Source organism: Condylura cristata, unplaced genomic scaffold, assembly GCF_000260355.1.
Source record: "Condylura cristata isolate star-nosed mole 26May11 unplaced genomic scaffold, ConCri1.0 scaffold00007, whole genome shotgun sequence".
In the NCBI taxonomy this organism is placed as follows: Eukaryota; Metazoa; Chordata; class Mammalia; order Eulipotyphla; family Talpidae; genus Condylura; species Condylura cristata.
Genome location: NW_004567108.1, coordinates 37739002 through 37757620, shown reverse-complemented (window position 1 = coordinate 37757620; position 18619 = coordinate 37739002). Strand labels below are relative to the sequence as shown.

General features: G+C 40.3%; 1 protein-coding gene across 3 annotated transcripts in view; it reads left to right on the top strand.

Moving 5' to 3' along the window:
• The window catches only part of ARHGEF28 (Rho guanine nucleotide exchange factor (GEF) 28), a 252950-nt gene that overhangs the window by 176032 nt on the left and 58299 nt on the right, over window positions 1-18619 (top strand). For all 3 annotated transcript variants that reach the window (XM_012721846.1, XM_012721845.1, XM_012721847.1), the window contains 8 exons: window positions 674-797; window positions 1104-1236; window positions 7736-7791; window positions 8797-8845; window positions 10513-10657; window positions 10746-10873; window positions 12117-12257; window positions 15426-15673. In XM_012721846.1, the coding sequence (XP_012577300.1) occupies window positions 674-797; window positions 1104-1236; window positions 7736-7791; window positions 8797-8845; window positions 10513-10657; window positions 10746-10873; window positions 12117-12257; window positions 15426-15673 (1024 nt within the window). The remainder of the gene's footprint in view (window positions 1-673; window positions 798-1103; window positions 1237-7735; window positions 7792-8796; window positions 8846-10512; window positions 10658-10745; window positions 10874-12116; window positions 12258-15425; window positions 15674-18619) is intronic.

The window sequence follows — 18619 nt, the reverse complement described above, 5'->3', positions numbered from 1 at the left end:
GTGATGTTCCTAGCTTGGGTAGTTTACTCTTACTTGTCTCTTACATTGGGGATAGACATATCCATAGTCTTCTTTCTTTCTTTCTTTTTTATATGTATGTCTTCATATCATTCTTCATTTTGTACTTCTTTTTTCATCTTGGTTGTAATCCCTGTGGACTTCCCACCACCACTTCACCTGTGTGCCATCACCATAGTCCCATGTGCTCTTCCCTCCCTTGCTTTGATCCTGTCCCCTTTCTGCCCCCATAGAATGCCCCTGGTTTATAGTTGTCAGTCGTCTTTCTTTAGAACCTAGAGAGTCTCGCTTGTTAATAGTCTGGCCGAGAGGGAGCACCTGCAGCAAGGGGAGATGGCTTGTTTCTCAGGTTGTATTGACGAAGGAACGTGTGTCTACTATTCTCTCTGTGTCCACAAATAAATATAGCTCGACTTCATATTGCTTTTTGGCTTTTCCTGTGCCCTAGAAAATCTCTATTAGCATCATAAGTAGGGAGATGGGTGCTTTCAGAGTCAAATCTTAAGTATATACTCTGTTATTTCTCTAACATTTTGTTATAATCATGTTAAGTGTACAGAAAAGTTAAATACTTGTACACCTGCATGTATGAATATGCTTGACTTCACACCCTCTTGAAATATTAGAAGGCATTATAACAGGTTTGTTTTTGTAGAATTCAGGAGGAAGAATGGGATAAATACATCATACCTGCCAAAGCAGACTCTGAAAAATACAAAGTGAGCCGAACTTTCAGCTTCCTCATGAATAGGATGACTAGTCCTCGGAATAAATCTAAGGTAAGGAAGGATCCACGCCTGTTGTCTGCAGATGGTGTTGGCTTTAGTTTCTCAGTAGCTCTGATTACCCTGAAAGCCATTGACCTTAGATTATATACACAGGTATTTGAAAATCTTTCTATTTCTGATGGGATAGTCCATGTTGTTTGAGAAATAAGACAACTAACTAGTCTTCCAGTAGTACCACTTCCAGGAGGTGTCTGTTTGGTGGTACTATATCACAGAGATTGTTCGCATGACCTCTATAAGAAGCTGACTTGCAGTATTTCTCATTTCTCCCACTTTGTTGCTGCGGCTGCTCTGAAGACAAAAAACAAGGATGCCAAAGACAAAGAGAAACTGAGTCGACATCAGTTCATCCCTGGAATGTTCTCTGGAGTTGTACAGTGTCTGGTTTGTGATAAAACACTCCTGGGAAAAGAATCACTCCAGTGCTCCAGTAAGTTCTTGAGCCTCGTGCTGTCATTGTGTTTTGCCTCCTCAGACAGGGGTTGCATGTGGACATATTCATGCAAGCCTTTGTTTAGTGTAGCACATAAGATTGAATGGGTCGATCCACCAAGCCGTGACCTTGATGGCTAGAGGGTGCATTCTGTCCACTAGTGATTGTCTCCCAGAAGCCCTGGTGTATACACCTCTCTACCTACATGACGCCGCCACTAAGCATCCACACAGCTTCTCGGATGTTCCCTCTCCAAAATGGGGCTCTGCTCTGCAGCCCAACCAGCAGGTCACAGCAGGTCACAGCAGCTCCAACCAGAGGATCATGCCAGAAATCTTGACATATTTCTATCTGTCTCACTTTTACCATTCACATTTAAATCCCTCAGCAGTTCTTTTGACTCTGTCTTGAAAATGCTGCGACAACCAGCCACTCTTCATACCTGCCACTGTCATGACCCCGGTGTTAAGCCACCATTCCAGTAGCTTCCTAATTGATTTCTTGCAAGTTTACTCCCTAAAGTCTGTAATCAAGACACCAGCCAGAGTGAAGCTGGTAAGGCGTATTTCCCCAGGCTTCCTTTCATCTCAAAACAAGGCCAAAGCCCCCACAATGGCTCCCAGGCCTAAGATCTGCCCTGTCTTCTCTCCCTCTTCCTCCCATCACTATGGCATATTTTCTGTTCTTTGTGCCTGCTAGGCATCCCATGCCACACAGGCGCCTTCGCCCTGCAACTCTCGTCCCTCCACTGGCCACACGGCTCTCCCTCACTTCCTCAGGTGCTCTGATAGCACCTGCTGGCGCCCTCCTGACCACCCTACGCTCGGCTCACTCCTTCTGCCCCCCGCCCCCTTTCTCCTGCATAGTAGTTAAGACCATGGAACCAAGTGTGCCAAGAGTGTGTTTTCTGTGTGGACTTTATGACCTGTCTCCTTTAGCAGAGTTAAATTCTGAGGGCTGCATTTCTGTCTGTTGGCTTTATTCCCTGCTGTATCCACCGTGCCTAGAGCAATGCCTCAGGCACAGTAGGGGCTTAAGAAATATTTATGAAGTGAAAGAATAATTCAGAGCAAAAGAATTCAGCCCCAGGCAGGTAAACTACATTCTGTGGTATTTGCTGCTTGTCAGAATGAGGGAAGCATTTTGGGGGTGGGAGGGTAGCACAGAGAGAAGAACAGGGTAAGTTTCTTCATTAAACTTCTAGAAAATGATTAAAAATCATCCATGTTGTATCAGTAGTTGTGCGTGTGGTAGAAGTACAGGCCTCATGTGGCCTTGACGAAGGATCCCGTTGTCTTTGGTGACACTGTTTTTGGTGATGCCAGCGCTGGCTTCATGCTTGAAATGGACTTTCTTGATTTCCTCCTTTTATGGGATCTGAAAAAGCCTCAAGCGGTTCAGAGGTGATTTTGTTTTCTGTCTCTAGATGCCTGCTCTCAGTCTTGCTGTAGGGTGGCTCTGGTGGGCCCACGATCCGTGGGGTGTGTACGTGTGTGATGGGGTGTTTCATCAGAGATGGCCCCACCTTTTGCCACAGGGGCTGCATTCCTTCCATTGAACCCCCAGCCTCATCCAAGACCTTTCTCTCTACTAATTGGAAGACAAACTCCCAAGTTGAGTGATCCCCATTCACTGCCCTCATGTCATCGCTGATGCTTTTTCATGAACCATAGCATTAGGCGGCTGTCTCACTGCTTAACAGAAGCTCTGCTTTGGTGCCGCCTTCTAGTGTGTTGGAAAGTTGGCCTTGCACGGACTCATGGAGCTCCTGGTTTTTGTGTTGCTGTTCTTGGGTTTCATGAATGCTTTTCCCTCTGCCCACCATTCTTTGTTTTACTGCCTATAGTGTCTCCTTTATTCTTCACTGAGTTTCTTCTAAACTCAGCTCTTGGGCATTTATTCTTTGCCTCTTTATTGTTTAGAAGTACAGGCATCCGGTCTTATGTTCTAAAATACTATATGTAGCATCTTCCCAGATTCATGATTTTATCCTTCATTTTCTACTTTACTTCCAGTTTCCTAAGGAGACTGAACCTCCATATCATTTTACAGCCACTTTTGAAATTATGACGGAACTACAGGTGTTCACCCAACTGTTCCAGGCACTCTGGCTTGGAGTGACCATATCTTTAGCCAGGTGTTGGGCTGTCTCCCAGAAGGAGTGGCTAAAACTGACTCAAAATACCCATGTGAGAGGTAGTCTTCTCTGCTGTGTTAACAGTACAGGCACAGTCTGTGGGCATTTGAAGCTCTTCCCTTTTAGCTCCCTCACTCACTTCCATTCTTGCTGTTACCACTTGAGTAGGGTCTCATCACTGCATTCTGGACTGCTGGGAGCAAATTGTGCTGGGTTCCTTCTCCTTTGGTATTTTCATTTGTAATCTATTCTGAATACTCTCACCACATTAATCTTTATAAAACCACCATCATCAGCCCTCTGATACTTAAGGTCTCTGCTCTCATTTTGTTTACTGAGCTCAGTCTAGCTTATCAGAGGGCCATTTGACTCCCAGCCCTGTCCTGCTGACCAGTCCTGTGGCTGCTCCTGCTCAGCCATGACCTCCACCAGAGACCTCTGTGGCCTGTTGGCATTTTCTCCATTGCATGTGTTTTTGGGCTCTGTCCCTTTGCTTGTAATGATCTCTCTTTGTTTCCCCTTCTCTCATGGGTCAGGATTTCTTTTCTGCTTTGGAGGAATCTACTCTGCCCTAGATTCCTGCACATGATGCTTATGACCTGTTTATCCTATTCCATTTAATATTGGATTATATGTAAGTTCTTTTAAGTACAGACTAGACTAGCTTCTTTGGAGACTTCCATCCCACCATGATTCTTTTGTATCCCCTACAGCATCTGTCACAAAGCTGGACCTTCAGGCAGTCCTGTGCAGTTAAGGACTAATAGAAAGCCATAGCTCACTGAAAATCCAGTATTTGTACTGAAGAATATGTTGGTTTATACTATGTTAGTCAAGTGGATAGCCATGGAAGATGGGAATTGCTGAGAATATATCAAGACATTTAGCTTTAAAAAGTCATTATTTAATACAAAAGGATTAATAGAAGGGGCAGGGTTGAAGGAGAAACTCAGAGCTATTCAAAATTGTATTATCTAGGAAAAATAGTTACTGCTATTTTGAGGGAATCCTTTCTAATAATAAGAAAGTCAGCCTTTTAAACTTGATGATGATATTAACTGTGTTTAATTATTCCTTACTATGCATTTAAGTTTTTCCCAATTTTTTCCCAGTTTATAATGGAGCAAGAAGCATTCTTTTGCACATGTCACATCCACACAGTTGATTATGGCCTTGGGTTAAAGTCTAGAATTTTGAATATGTATTTAATTTCCTCTTTAACCCATAGTATTTTTGCAGAAGTTTTAGGGTTTATAGGTTTTTGGGGGAGGGAGGTGTTGTGGATTTAAACTTTGATTTTTAATGTTTTTTTTTTTTACATTGTTACGAGACTATGACATAAACCACTGCTGTTGGTTGATGATTTTATATCATGGTTACATTTTTGTTTTTAATCATGAAGGTTACTACTTCTAATCTCAAAAACATGATATAAAACAAAGTATTTAAATAATTTAGATTCTGATATCCATTTTTTTCCTGGGAAAACCTATTAGAAGTTGTCCACAAAGTGATATAAAATTCTCCTTGATTATAAACAGATACCACATTTATATTTTGATGCTACATTATTTAGTGCCCAGAAGTGTACAAATTATAGCTCCACTATAGATTTGATTTTTATCAGTATAAAATCATCTTTTTAATGCTACCAAATTTTTTTGCACTGAATTTTACTTTTTATTTTTTTTTTCTAAATTAGTATTCCCTTTGCTTTCCCTTCTTTTTTATTTCCCTCATTTCTGTGTTTTTGATTTGGGATGCATGTTTTTAATTTAGTGATATATAGTCTGTAACATAACTAAGAGACCTTGTTTTATAATGAGAATTTTTTCTTCTTTACATTGAACTTTATGGCTATCAGCTATCTTTTATAGTTCTTTGCTACTTTCCTTGATGTCAGCCTTACTTTGTTAGAAAATATTTATGTCTTTGCTTCTGTCTTCTCTAAGAATTTGGCAAGATATTCTCTTTTAATATCTACTACTAAGGACACTAAGATGTGAGACTTATAATTGTTCTTTTATTTCTCTCATCTTAACCCCTCCCCACCTTTTATTAGTATAATGAATTCACTATTTAATTGTTTTTATATTCTATGTTTAACCTAAGGATGACTTTCTATTTCAAGAATAATTTGAGATTTATATTCAGTCTTTGTCTATCTTACTTGAAATTTCCTTCTTGCAAATTCCTTGCAAAATCTGATCCATTCTTGAACTCCCAATTTTGCTTCTGCTCTTTATAAGCTAGAATAGGATTTCAGGTAATTACTTTTTCAAGATGGTTATCAGGCTGATCTGTTCTAAAACCTGTCTTGTGAAATCTCTAACTAAATTCCTTGTGGCTTTAAGAGTATAATTGTTTTTTTTTTCCATACAAGAAAAACAATTTACCTAGCTAAATACTTTCTTTAAATTTTACTTATTAATTTTTGTAACTTTTATTGCAGTAACATCAGTTTGTAATACTGTACTCTTTAGGGTGTACTCTTCAGCTGTATGTCACCACCCCTCACTGAACAGCAAGGTAGCCATAGCTTCACAGAGCACTGAGCCCCCTCCACATCCCCTCAAATTTTTAGTCACATTTCTAGGGTTTGTTTTGGTTACATTGGCCAGTCTCTTTGTTTCTCTATATTCCACATATGTGTGAAATCATCTGGTAGTGGTCTTTGTCTTTCTCACTGATTCCACTTACCAGTTAAATAATTTCTTAGGTCAAAACCTTTCCACCCTCAGCACGGGTCCATTATGTGTGGATCTTCAGTTTTGTAATAGGAGAGCACAGGGGCCTGCCTCACCTTATTCCTTCTCCGACAACCTGCTTTTTCTGCCTAGATGCATGAGGACTTTCTAGTTTCTTCCTCATAAGAATGTTGTCTGAATATTTCTATAGAACGGGTGTCATTTAATAATCTTTCCTAGAGAAAGATGAGATCATTTGATTTGCTCTTTTTGGTTCTTTTTTAGTTTTGTAAAAGTTTTTGTCAGCTGTAACTTTGACTAATGCTTCTGACCTAATTCCCCACCCCTCCCCTTGGAGAGGTGTGATCTCTGCTGTCTCTTTGCATGACATTTTCTCTTTCATAATTACACTCTTCTTTCCCCCATGTTCTGGAGAGGATCTTTCAAGTTTAATTTCACAGTGCTGCTTTGATATCTTTGTCACCTCCGTTCTTCTCATTTCATTTTTCTTCTTCTCTTGCTCCCTTTGCCTTCCTTGCAGGTCTCTCATCTCACAAAGCTCCACTTTCCACTTATCCCCTGGCCTGTTGTCTCATCCTGTTCTGCCTTCGTGGCCTCTGGGTCCCATTTCATGTCTGTTTTCTTTCTCTTCTAGAGAACGCATTTGAAATATCTAAATTTAATATTCAGTGACTCCCTCTTCCTGTGAGTACAACTTTGTTCTGTGATATCTCATAGCCTTTGCTTTTCCCCTTTCCTTCTTTTTTGTTCTGGAGTGAGAAGAGCACTGATTTTCATGTGTGCCACAGGCCCCTTGCATAGATCAGCCTGGGCTCTGCTCATTGACCCGTGAGGAGTTGCTAAATGCCTCCATGCACCTGTGATGGGCATGGTTGTTCCCAGGGCACTTTTCCAGTGTGTCTTTGATGGACCTGAATAGTTCCTTCTCCCCATGGAAGGATTCCTTCTTAAGAAGTTTCTGATAAGTCTCAGGCTCCTCCACCTACATAGACTGTGTGGGGCTGGATGGACAGGGACTCAACGGTGGGTGACATGAGAGCATTCCGGCAAAGATATAACCCAGAAGTGAAGCAGCTTTCCATGAAGACCCCATGGGTCCCTGAGCCAGTGCGCAGCAGGGGCAAGCCCAAAATACTCCCTTTCTTTCTTTCATTGAAGAGAGCCACTTAGGTACATGAAGTGAAACATAAGGCAAGCTGTGAACTTCTAGTTTGGCTCGCTAGTTAGTAGGAACTGCTGTCAGGTGGGACGTTTTTGGACAGCACTTTTTTCCAGTGCTTTTGTAAATTTGTTCTCTCTTTCCATCTCCACGGGCATCTTGTCAGTTGCTACCAATCAGATGTCAGAAATCCCTTACTATGTAGGGATTCACATAGTAGTGAATTCTCAGGTAGATGCAGAAATGTAGGCCATGCATAGTTCCAGGTTTCATAGTTGACAAAACCTTCCCCTCAATGGGAGAAGTCACTCCAGGGAAACTAAAATATTAACAGTGTGCTGTTACCTATGATGCAAATATTTTTATATTTTCTAAACATATTTAATGTTAGTGTATTATTTTTTACTGACTAGTAGAAGCATGCTATGTCATCTTACTCATTTCAGATTCACTCAAGTAAGATAGATATTATCTTTTTCCTTTTTTTTTCAGACTGTAATGCAAATGTACATAAGGGCTGTAAAGAGACTGCACCTCCATGTACCAAGGTAATATATCAGTCACTTGCAAAGACCATGTGTTTGTATCTAGCTGGTTGCTTCTCATTATTACCTAAGGTTTTCACTTGAATGATCTGGATTTATGTCTAAAGTAGTTATCGAGAGATAAAATAATAGCATATGCTTGACATGTGTAGTCATCCTGTGATGCTGCTGGGGTCACAGTGTGAGGTCCGCTGGCCTAGAGAAGAATAATGCATTGGGAGCAGTTTGAGTAGCGAGAGACATTCCCTTCCTTTCTTTCCCACTCTATAGTCATGTCATGTGATAGCATGATTTCTTCTCAGTGGGTAGCTTGGAGTCAACACACGATGTGTCAGCAGAGTCAAGGGTGATGTTTCCATGCCTGACGGACGTACCAGTGTCCTGAGGCAAGAGGAATAGTCAGACTTAGCAAGAAAAGGAGAAGAAAGATGGGTGTCTCCCTTTTAGCCTGGGCCTGGACACGAGACCTGGAGATTTCTGATTCCCCTGAGGCTTTTTTTTTTTTTTTTTTAAGATTCATTTATTTATGCTTACAGAGCTGGGTTACAAGCCAGAGGTGCAGGGGCAGTGAGAGGCTTCACCAGAGACAGAGTGGGGAGCAGAACAGGCCAACTGATGAAGCACACTGCTGAGGGGAGCAGAGGGCGGGTCAGGAGAGGTCTGCTGTGCCATGTGGGTCAACTCCGGGTTGGGATCGAACTCATGCAGAAGTGGCTTTAGCTTCTTAGTGCTGTGCTTTAACCTGCTGTGCACGAGGGAGGGCCTCTCCTGAGGCTTTTAATAAAGCTGGATATTTGGGAGATCCACGTTCATCTTCACTATGACATGTGTGTCTTACTGTCATAGTGTTTTTCTCCTTGGTGTATTTAATATTTTTTGCTTTGAATTCCTTTTTTGAAATACAGTAACAATGACATTGATAGGTGCTGTCTGTGTCACTGTGTGGACATTCGTATAGTCCAGTGGTGCTTTGATCTTACTTTATGTATTTCTAATGTTCTTTACCAGAAATTCCAAGAGAAGTATAACAAGAACAAGCCGCAGACCATCCTTGGAAGTAAGTGATGTGGAAAGCGACAGTTTTTTCAGTTTTGTACATACCACACAATTTTCCATTACAAAATACCCACTCCTTTTGTTTTCTCATTGGCTGAGTTATGTTTTTCTTTCATAACATATGCTTGGCATAATTTCCAGTTACACAAAGAGGTGCGGAATGGCATATGCTTTTCTGCCAGCCTAATAGCCGTTAAGCTCTGTAGTCTATGGCATTTTTACATAGGAGGATTACATGGAAGGAGGTTGGGTGTGTCTCCAGTCTAAGCTGTAATGGATGTAGTGAATATGCACCAGTGATTTAATAATAACCCTATGGTGGGGGGGGGGGAAGGAAGTACATGAAATTCACACAATAGTATGTTTTCCTAGCAGTAGCATTTACTTATCCATACAAATATATACCACATGCTTCTTAAGAATCACAAGGTTGGGGGAAAAACAACTCAGGTTTGGGATCTACAGATGCTTCAAAGACCCCATTCTCCAATGTCATAGCTCCCTGGTGCCTTTCATGAGCTTGACCTGAGGCTGTGATTACAACAGCTCCTTTAGCATGACTACAGTTTCAAGGTGTATTGGGGTTTTTTTGCATGTGCTTAAACTTGAATTACACATTTCTGATGGTCACTTTTCATTTCAATGCTATAACTAAGTGTGACCAGTGTTTTAAAAGTCACTTGAGTCAGAAAACAATGAGGTTGGCAAATTCCTGGTGACATGATTGGTGACATGATTGGTGTGATATTACACAAAGCTGAGTGCAGGCAGTAACAACTGTTACATCATTTACTTCCCAGCCTTGGCCCCAGAAGTTCCTTTGACCTTTGTAATGAGATATATCTCAATTCATAAGCTTAGCATGAAATAAAAAGTATCTTAGAATTGGTAAAATAACTATCTATTCTTTCTCTTTCCTTGAGAGTCATGAGAATAAAAGTAAATCATATTTTTGTAACCCTCCCCCCCGTGCCCTGGGGGTCTTTATAAATATTTCTCCCCCCTCTGGCTTGACTGAGAAGATATATACTACATCTATAATATTATGACATTGAAATATTTTCTGAGTGTCATTTATGGTATCTATCAAACATCAATGCATGTATGCCTGTAACATTTTAGAACTGACCAGAAATATGTTCAAGCACCATTTCATTTTCAGTCCATGTGCTAGAACAGCCTAGTTTGGCTTATAAATTTCTTTTACCTGAAATTCTTAAGCCCTCAAAACAGACTCCCCACATCATTCCAATCCATGATCTCTGTGTGTGTGTGCTTGTTTATGTACACAATCTGCATACTAGTAATAGTGCTAATAACACCTTGCATCTATTTAAAGCTGGCTCCAACGAGTGCAAACACAGATTTATGGGAAAGCTGTTCCAGTGTTTCCCCATTCCATTTTCTTGTTTGTTTGTGTAATCCCAGATGCCCAATCTCCAAGTGGAGATGCTGAAGCAGGCCTGCAGCATGGGGAGCAGGAGTGTGTGAAATGGGAGGGCCATTTGCAGCAGGTGTTGGGATGTGGCAGGGAGACTGGTTTCAAGGTTGGGCATGCGACATGTTACAGCATCCAGGTGCCTAGCTCTCTGGCTCTGAAGTGACCACCTGTACTGGTGATTGCTACCCTCTATGAAAACTGCATGAAGCCTCCACTCTGAGTTCCAGATTCTTCATTTAGAGAGGTCCCACCGGCTGGTATCTCCCTGCACCCTTCTTCTTCCATGCCCATTGGATTACCGGCTGGGAGGAAGGAATCTGCGGGCCTGGTCCCTCCCATGTCCAGAAGCGTTCCAGGTACCACCTTGGAAAGGTAAGGTGCGGGCGGTTTTCCAGCTCCACATCTCAGAGCCACTGCTGGGGCTAACTCTTCTCCCTCCTCCCCTTTTCCATCCCTCCAGCTTCAGGAGGTCTGGGATGTCTGTGGAGTCTGAGAGTGACACAAACAACTGGAGGAGCAGGTCTCATTCCGATGAGCTGTTACAGTCGATGGGCTCCTCTCCCTCCACGGAGTCTTTCTCAATGGAAGGTGAGGAGCAAATGCATATGCACTTACTTTTGTTCCTGTGCGCATCTGAGCACTTGCCAGAAAGACTATTTTCTAAAGGTATAAAAGTGAATCTTAGTATTTTGTCTTTTAAAAAGAATTCTGGTTTTTTTTGATAGAAATTCCACTTGTAAAAACAACAGCAATCAACATTTAACCTGGTAACAGACTTTCAGACAGTGACCAAAGAAATACTCATTTTTAAAATGAGTAAAGGAATATGTCGTGAATCTAATGGAGAGAACAGAATACCTTGTGTGCTTGTTATTCTTTGAAAGAATTTGTATAGTTAGACCTGGAATAAGATAGAATATTACAAAGATGTACTGTTGTTGAGGTTGGTCTTGCCTGGATCTCTTAGATATTTATCCGCTTCTACCTTTTCTACGTTAAGAGGAATAAAGGATTTTTTTAAAGCATGTTTTGCGGGATGACACTTAATCTTCGGATTGCTCATGTATCCAGGCTGTATCTGTAAATAAAGGAAAGCCAAATGAAAGATGAGGAGTGGCAGGAGAAATGAGTGGACTCTGTCCCAGGAATCTGTTTCATTAATTTTAAGCTTAAGTTTTAAAATCCACTGTCATATTTACTCCTTTGTATTGGGGTCTCCTTAAGAAGTACCATTTGTTACAAATAATATGTAGTTTTCCTGATGAGAGAGAATGTGTGTATTTGTGTGTTGTCAAATTCCATCAGAAAACTGTGCTCACATGTGACCTGAGTTCTTAGACACTGCTTCATGTTTACATTAAAGACAACAAACCAGATAAACAGCAAATCAAGTGGGCAAGTAGAAAATTTAGATTTATGTAAACTGTCCATAATAACCTGGGGCAAAAGAAATCACTGTCTCCAGATTCTGCAAGCATGTTATGCACTCTGAGGGTTACCAGAAATAAAACTGAAATAGAGCAAGTCAAAACACACAACCACAAGAATCTTCAAATGCTTTTTTTTTTTTTTTTTGTATTTTTGCATCTATGGAATTACTGTTTAATACCTGGTGTTTTGTTTTCCTGGTCCTGTCCTACTTGGGACATTTTACAAGTTTGCTTTTTAGGTATTTTGACTCCACATCAATGATATTTTGTCTTTATTGTTGCTATGTTTGTAGCAGGTTTATTTAGTGTGATGTGTCTGTCAGCCTGGTTGTATGTGACAGTCTGTTTGTATGACGTGTTATTCCACTCCTGCCTTTTATTTTTTTCTAAACACAAATTAGATGTTGTGGATTCTTCTCTGTGGAGTGACCTCAGCAGTGATGCCCAGGAGTTTGAAGCAGAATCTTGGAGTCTTGTGGTGGACCCTTCATTTTGCAGTAGGCAGGAGAAGGATGTCATCAAAAGACAGGATGTCATTTTTGGTAAGTATTTCCAGTATGCACTTTTAGCCAAAATAGTGTAGTGTAGAGAAAGGAGCATGCCATTTGAACCACACAGACCTGGTTTCAAATCTCAGCTCTATTATTGTCTAATTGCTTGATTTCAGGTTACTTAACTCACTTTTAACTCAGTTTCTCCATCTGTGAAATGGGGACATTGACACTCAGGCTTCAAATGTAGTGAGGTTTGAATGAGGCATGGTGTATATTTAGTCCTAAGAAAATTTTATTTCTCATACCCTTTTTATGTTTACTTATGTATGGCCTATATTCTTTGACCTCTTCTATTATAAGAATCACAGTGAATTTTCATGCATCTTAATGTAGAGTGTTTGGGGCTACTGTATATACAGGAACCTAAGAAGTGCCTGATGAGCATGGGGTGCAGCTCTGGAGAAGTCTTCCTGCTACGTGCTATTTGTGGTAAAGGCAGTCGGAACTAGAGGAAGTTAAAGTGTAGACCAGTTAGGAAAAAATGGCATTTAAAACATATTCAAGTATAAAGCAGATACTCAGTGGTGGTTCCAAGAAGATCCCTGGGTATGACAACAATTGCTCTCCTCACAAGTCCTGCGTGTGAAGACTGGACTGAAAAGTCCCGTGGTGGTGAGGACCATGTATCACCTGTGCCGGGTGGTCACTGTGTAGGACAGGTCAGGCGTGAGAGTGCTGCCAGGCTGGGTCATGGACGTTGATTTGGAAAGGGAGACGCTGTCCCTGTAAATGTAGCTCAGGCAATTGGTGCTCTTCTGTAATGTTTCTTCATTTACCTCTTCATTTCATAAATTGGTAAAAATCTTCCGGCCTATTTGGGATAAACAATTATGTCTTGTTCACAGCATAGTCTTTAGTTCTATTAAAAAAAAAAACCTCCTCTTCTTTGTTATCTGTCTTTTAAAGATATAGAACTTTCTGTTTGGAGGGTGGGGGTGGTTCATAATGGCCAAACAGATTAAAGGACTGAATGAAATGATGTTGATAACTGCTTAGGGACAGAGTAGGCATTAAAAACATGATAGGGAGCCCTCCCTGGTGGCGCAGCCGGTTAAAGCACAGCACTAAGAAGCTAAAGCCACTTCAGTATGAGTTCGCTCCCCGCCCACCCCTGAGGTGACCACATGGCATGGCAGACCTCTCCTGACCCACCCTCTGCTCCCCTCAGCAGTGTACTTCGTTAATCTGCCTGTTCTTCTCCCCACTCTGTCTCTGGTGAATCCTCTCACCGCCCCTGCACCTCTGGCCTGTGCCCCAGTTCTGTATGCACAAATAAATAAATCTTTAAAAAAAAATGATAGGGAATAACAATAAAAAAGTGAGCTCCCAATAAAAGATTTTTATTTATGATAATAAAGCAAGCATCACTACATTTAAATTTGGTTATATTCAGTGGCATGAGATCAAAACGTGAATTTGAAAGTGCTAATCTGATTTATTATTTTCTCTCAGGATATATTTAAAAATTTGAGATATAATTCACACTCCATAAAGTCCACCACTTTACAGTGTACAATGAAGTGGATTTTAGTATGTTCACATCTTTGCACAACCCTCAACCACTGTCTAATTCCCGAGCAATTTTAATAATTCCAGAAAGAAACCCAGTCTGCTTTAGCAGTCACTTTCCATTTTCCCCGTCCACCAACTCCCAGCAACCACTAGTTTCTTTCCTATGGCTTCGCCTATCCTGGACATCTTGCATAAATGGTATTATAAAGTAGTCAGCTGTGACTGGTTTCTCCCACTGAGCATGATAATTCAAAGTTCGCCCATGTTATATCAATGCTGTATTCCTTTTTATGGCTACCTAACATTTCTTTATATACATTCCACCTTTTATTCATCTAATAAATCAGTTAATGGACTGATAACTTTCTACTTTCTGTGTTATCTGATAACTTTGTAGTTAACCTTTTGAGGAATTGCCACATTGGTTTTCAAAGCAGTTGTCATTTTATATTCCTTACTAGAAATGCATCTCACCAACACTTGTTTGTCTTTTTTGCAACAGTGATCCTGCTGTGTGTGAGTGTTTCGTTTGGTTTTACTTTGTCTTTCCCTGATGGCTAATGATGCTGAGCGACTTTTCATGTGCTTATGGGCCATTTGTGTATCTCTGCTGAAATGGCTATTCAAATCTTTTGCCTGTATTTGTGATTTATGAAAATATTTATTATAAGCTTTCTTTCTATTTTCTGCCTATAGGTTCCTTATATGTGATTTATAAATATTTTCTGCCATCATGTAGGTTTTTTTCCCCCACACTCTTGGTTATATGCCTTGTCACGATGTATTATTTTCCCCTGAAAAAACTGGAATTTTGATGACAGTTTCAGTAATAGAGAAGGCCCATTGTGTATTTTAAGGAACTTTATTATATTAATTTAATCCATCAAATTAATTGTGCCTCCTACTCAACACACACACACACACACACACACACAAGTTTAAGGTAAAGAGAATGAAAACAGGCAAATTAAATTACATTTTATAAAGCATTCAGGGGATATTAAGACCTGAAGGTACCTAATTAGTTATATCAGCTACCCATACACTAGATTCTTATATTTTGAAATGATATGTATTCTCTTGTAGTTGCTGGAAAAAAGAAAATAGTTGAATTTTGCACTTACATTAACCTTTTAATCATAGCTGACTTTTACAGTGGAAGCCTATTCTATTCCTAAACATTCCTCCTTTTTTATTTGTGTAGCACATCATATTTAGCAGCTAACTTAGGTTAATATGGGTAGTTTTTTTTTTAAAGTTTATTTTAGATGAAGTACTTTTTTTCTTTTATAGTTAAATTTTCGGACAGTATTTGATTTCTCCCCTCAGGTTGGTTAGGGATTTTTTAAGTTTTATTTATGCATACAGAACTGGGGTATAGGCCGGAGATGTGGGGTGGTGAGAGGATTCACCAGAGACAGAGTGGAGAGCAGAACAGGCCAACTGATGAAGTACACTGCTGAGGGGAGCAGCAGGCGGATTAGGAGAGGTCTGTCGCGCCATGTGGGTCACCTCCCTGGCTGGGGATTGAACTCATGCTGAAGTGGCTTTAGCTTCTTAGTGCTGTGCTTTAATCTGCTGCACCACCAGGGAGGGCTGGGATTATAGTTTTTGTTTAACATTGTTTTTGCTCACTTGTTTCAGAACTAATGCAAACAGAACTGCATCACATCCAGACCCTGTTCATCATGTCTGAGATCTTCAGGAAAGGGATGAAGGAGGAGCTGCAGCTTGACCACAGCACTGTGGATAAAATCTTTCCCTGTTTAGATGAGTTACTTGAAATCCATCGGCATTTCTTTTATAGCATGAAAGAACGAAGGCAGGAATCCTGTGCTGGCAGTGACAGAAACTTCATCATCAATCGAATTGGAGATATATTAGTACAACAGGTAAGGTCCTAACCTTCCTCTTCTAACATCACAACCAATGTCAAAGGATGACAGACACTTCAGGGTTAAAACCCGTGGAAAACTGGAATTGATATCCTTACAGTTATTGACAGATGTTTGTGATTGATTTTCTTTCATTGAGTGTTGCTTGGACTGAGTGAGGTCTAAGATAGTTTAACAGCCAGTGACGACTCTGTGTATCTCAGGGTTAGGCTGGATGACTGCTGGCCCTGCATGGTCTCTGCTGAAAGTCACACCTGTGAATGTTTCCTCAGGCACCTTGCTGTGATGGCTGTCTAAAGACATGGCTCTTGGTGGGCTTGTGATGTCTCACCTGTGTCCCCAGGACAAACACTAGCTCATCTTTGGGTGAATGAGGCAGATCTATTATTAATATCCTAGAGTAATTGTCTGGGGCATAAGACAAGCACATTTGGTAAAAGGAGGCACTTTTTAGGTGCTTGAAATGCTTGAAGCAGTGATAATGGGCTGGTGATCCTCTTCCTAATTAAAAAGCAACAGTGCTTATTCTTGACAAGTTGTATTGACCCACTGCCCTCTTTGAAAAGGGTTTTCCATGAAAAAAAAAAATACTAACAGGCAAGTTAAATGATATGATTTATTGGCACATTTAGGATGCTCTCATGTAAGTCCCCTCTTTCAACCTTTACAACACTGTGAAGTCATTATTCATTTCCCCCACTGTATAGTTACAAAAACTAAGGCACAGAGAATGTAATGAATTTTTTAAGTTCATCCATCTCTTAAGTGCTATAACTAAGATTTGCTCTTTCAAAAATGAGTTAAGAATATAATACCTTGAGACAATAGTGACATTCTGGGCAAGATTTTTATCATCTCCAGTCTGTAAGTCCTTCCCTGTGAGGCTCTTTTCCACTTGGTATTTCAGCACCCAGAAAGGAGCTTGACACAGTAAATATCTGTTGAATGAATGGGTCACTTGGGAAGCAGAAGGATCAGGAATTCAGGTGAATGCCATATTTCTGCTTATGGCACTGAGGAGAGGCAAGAGATCCATCTCTAGTTGCCAAAATGACCTCTGCAAAGTAGTAACTTTAAAGAGTTTCATCATATAACATGTAGTAAAGGAACTTAGACTGTCTATTAAAATGGAAGAATTAAATTCTTTACTATAAATATGTTTAAATACAAACATTTTAATACACAAAACAAATAACAACAACAAAAAAACCCACTTAGTAGCTTAGTTGCCCAGTAGTTACTTCTGCATGTTATTCAACATGTTGACTCTGTCAGAATCTGTCAAAAAATTAGTAGTAACAGATTCTAACTGGAGTTTTCTGTTTTGCAGATTATCCTTAAAGTCCTAGACCTACCTGACCTCAATATTCCCCTGGCACATGTAGTGGCAAGTAAAGAGACTATAGAGTATGCTTCAAGAGAGTTTGGATAGAAATGTCTAAATGTGTCTCAGCGATCTTGAATCTGAGTGCATTAAGAAATGAAATACAAGATTATTTTGTCATCTGAAGTTATTTGCATCTCTTTTCTTGAGTCAAGAATTTTAATTCTAATTCTTCAGAACATGTTCATCTTCTTTTACTTTTTACATGTTCATTCTTAAGTAAAAAAAAAACAAAACACACTTCTACCAGCTCTTTTTACTTAGTTTCTGTGGAAGAAAGCAGGGCTTAAAGGGTCTGGAACATTGGCTATCACACAGGGTGAGCTTTGTCTCTGGATGAAGCACAGTTTTCCTTTGTGGAAAGCTCCTTGTTATGAAGAGAAAAGGATTTAATTCTGTCTTTGTGTTCCTATTATTGACCTTACAGAGTGGGTAAATATGGCAAGGTGTCCCCCTCATGCTGTGTAAACAAAATTGCTTCCTGAGGAATGAATTAGTAAAACCCGGACAATGGATATGGGTGTGTGTCTCTGTTGGAACAAACAGACTGCTTAAGGATGTGTGAGAGTGGGGAAACCCCACAGTCTAGTCACAGAGACTCCACATGCTCTCAGGAGACTAGACTAAAAGTACGATGTTAATTTAGTATGTGGAAATTTTTCATGTGGGTGAGAATTGTGAACACAAGGAATATGGTCAGTATAAAGCAGTAGTTCTCCACTTCAGCTACATGTCTCCTGAAGCTTGTAAGCAACGAGGAAGCCTTTATCCAACCCCAAATATGCCACTTTGATAAATCTGTAGTGAAGTCTGGGATTTCAAAATGTCGATTAAAAAATACTAGATACTAGCCCTCCCTGGTGGCACAATGGGTTAGGACGCAGCACTGCAAGCTGCTTCAGTGTGAGTTCGATCCCTGGCCCCAGAGGTGACCACATGGGGCCGGCAGACCTCTCCTGACCTGCCCACTGCTCCCCTCACCAGTATACTTCGTTGATCTCCTGTTCTGCTCCCCACTCTGTCTCTGGTGAAGTCTCTCACTGCCCCTGCACCTCTGGCTTGTACCCCAGTTCTGTATGAATAAATAAATAAATCTTAAAAAAATACTAGATTTTTAAAATGATATTTTTCCTTAATAACAACATCTTGAAAAATTCAAGTACAAAACTACTACCACAAACACTAATACAGTCAAGATATGGAATATTTCCAACATCATGAGTTTTCCCTACTTGATCATTTCATACCCATACCCTCCTCTTCCCCCTACCTCATCCTTAATCATTGGCAACTACTAATCTGTCCTCTAATTCTATGATTTTGTCACTACATAAAAATTATATACATGTTACATGGAGTGTGGACACAGTATGCAATCTTTTCTGGTTGACATTTTTCACTCTGCATCATTCCCCAAGTATCATCTAGGTGGTTATGGATATTAATAGTTCATTCCTTCTTATGGTAGAGTAGTATTCCATGGCATAACTGTATGTAGTTTGTTTGATCATCCATTTTTTAGAGGATGTTTTAGCTTTTGTTGTTTATAATTTTTGGTG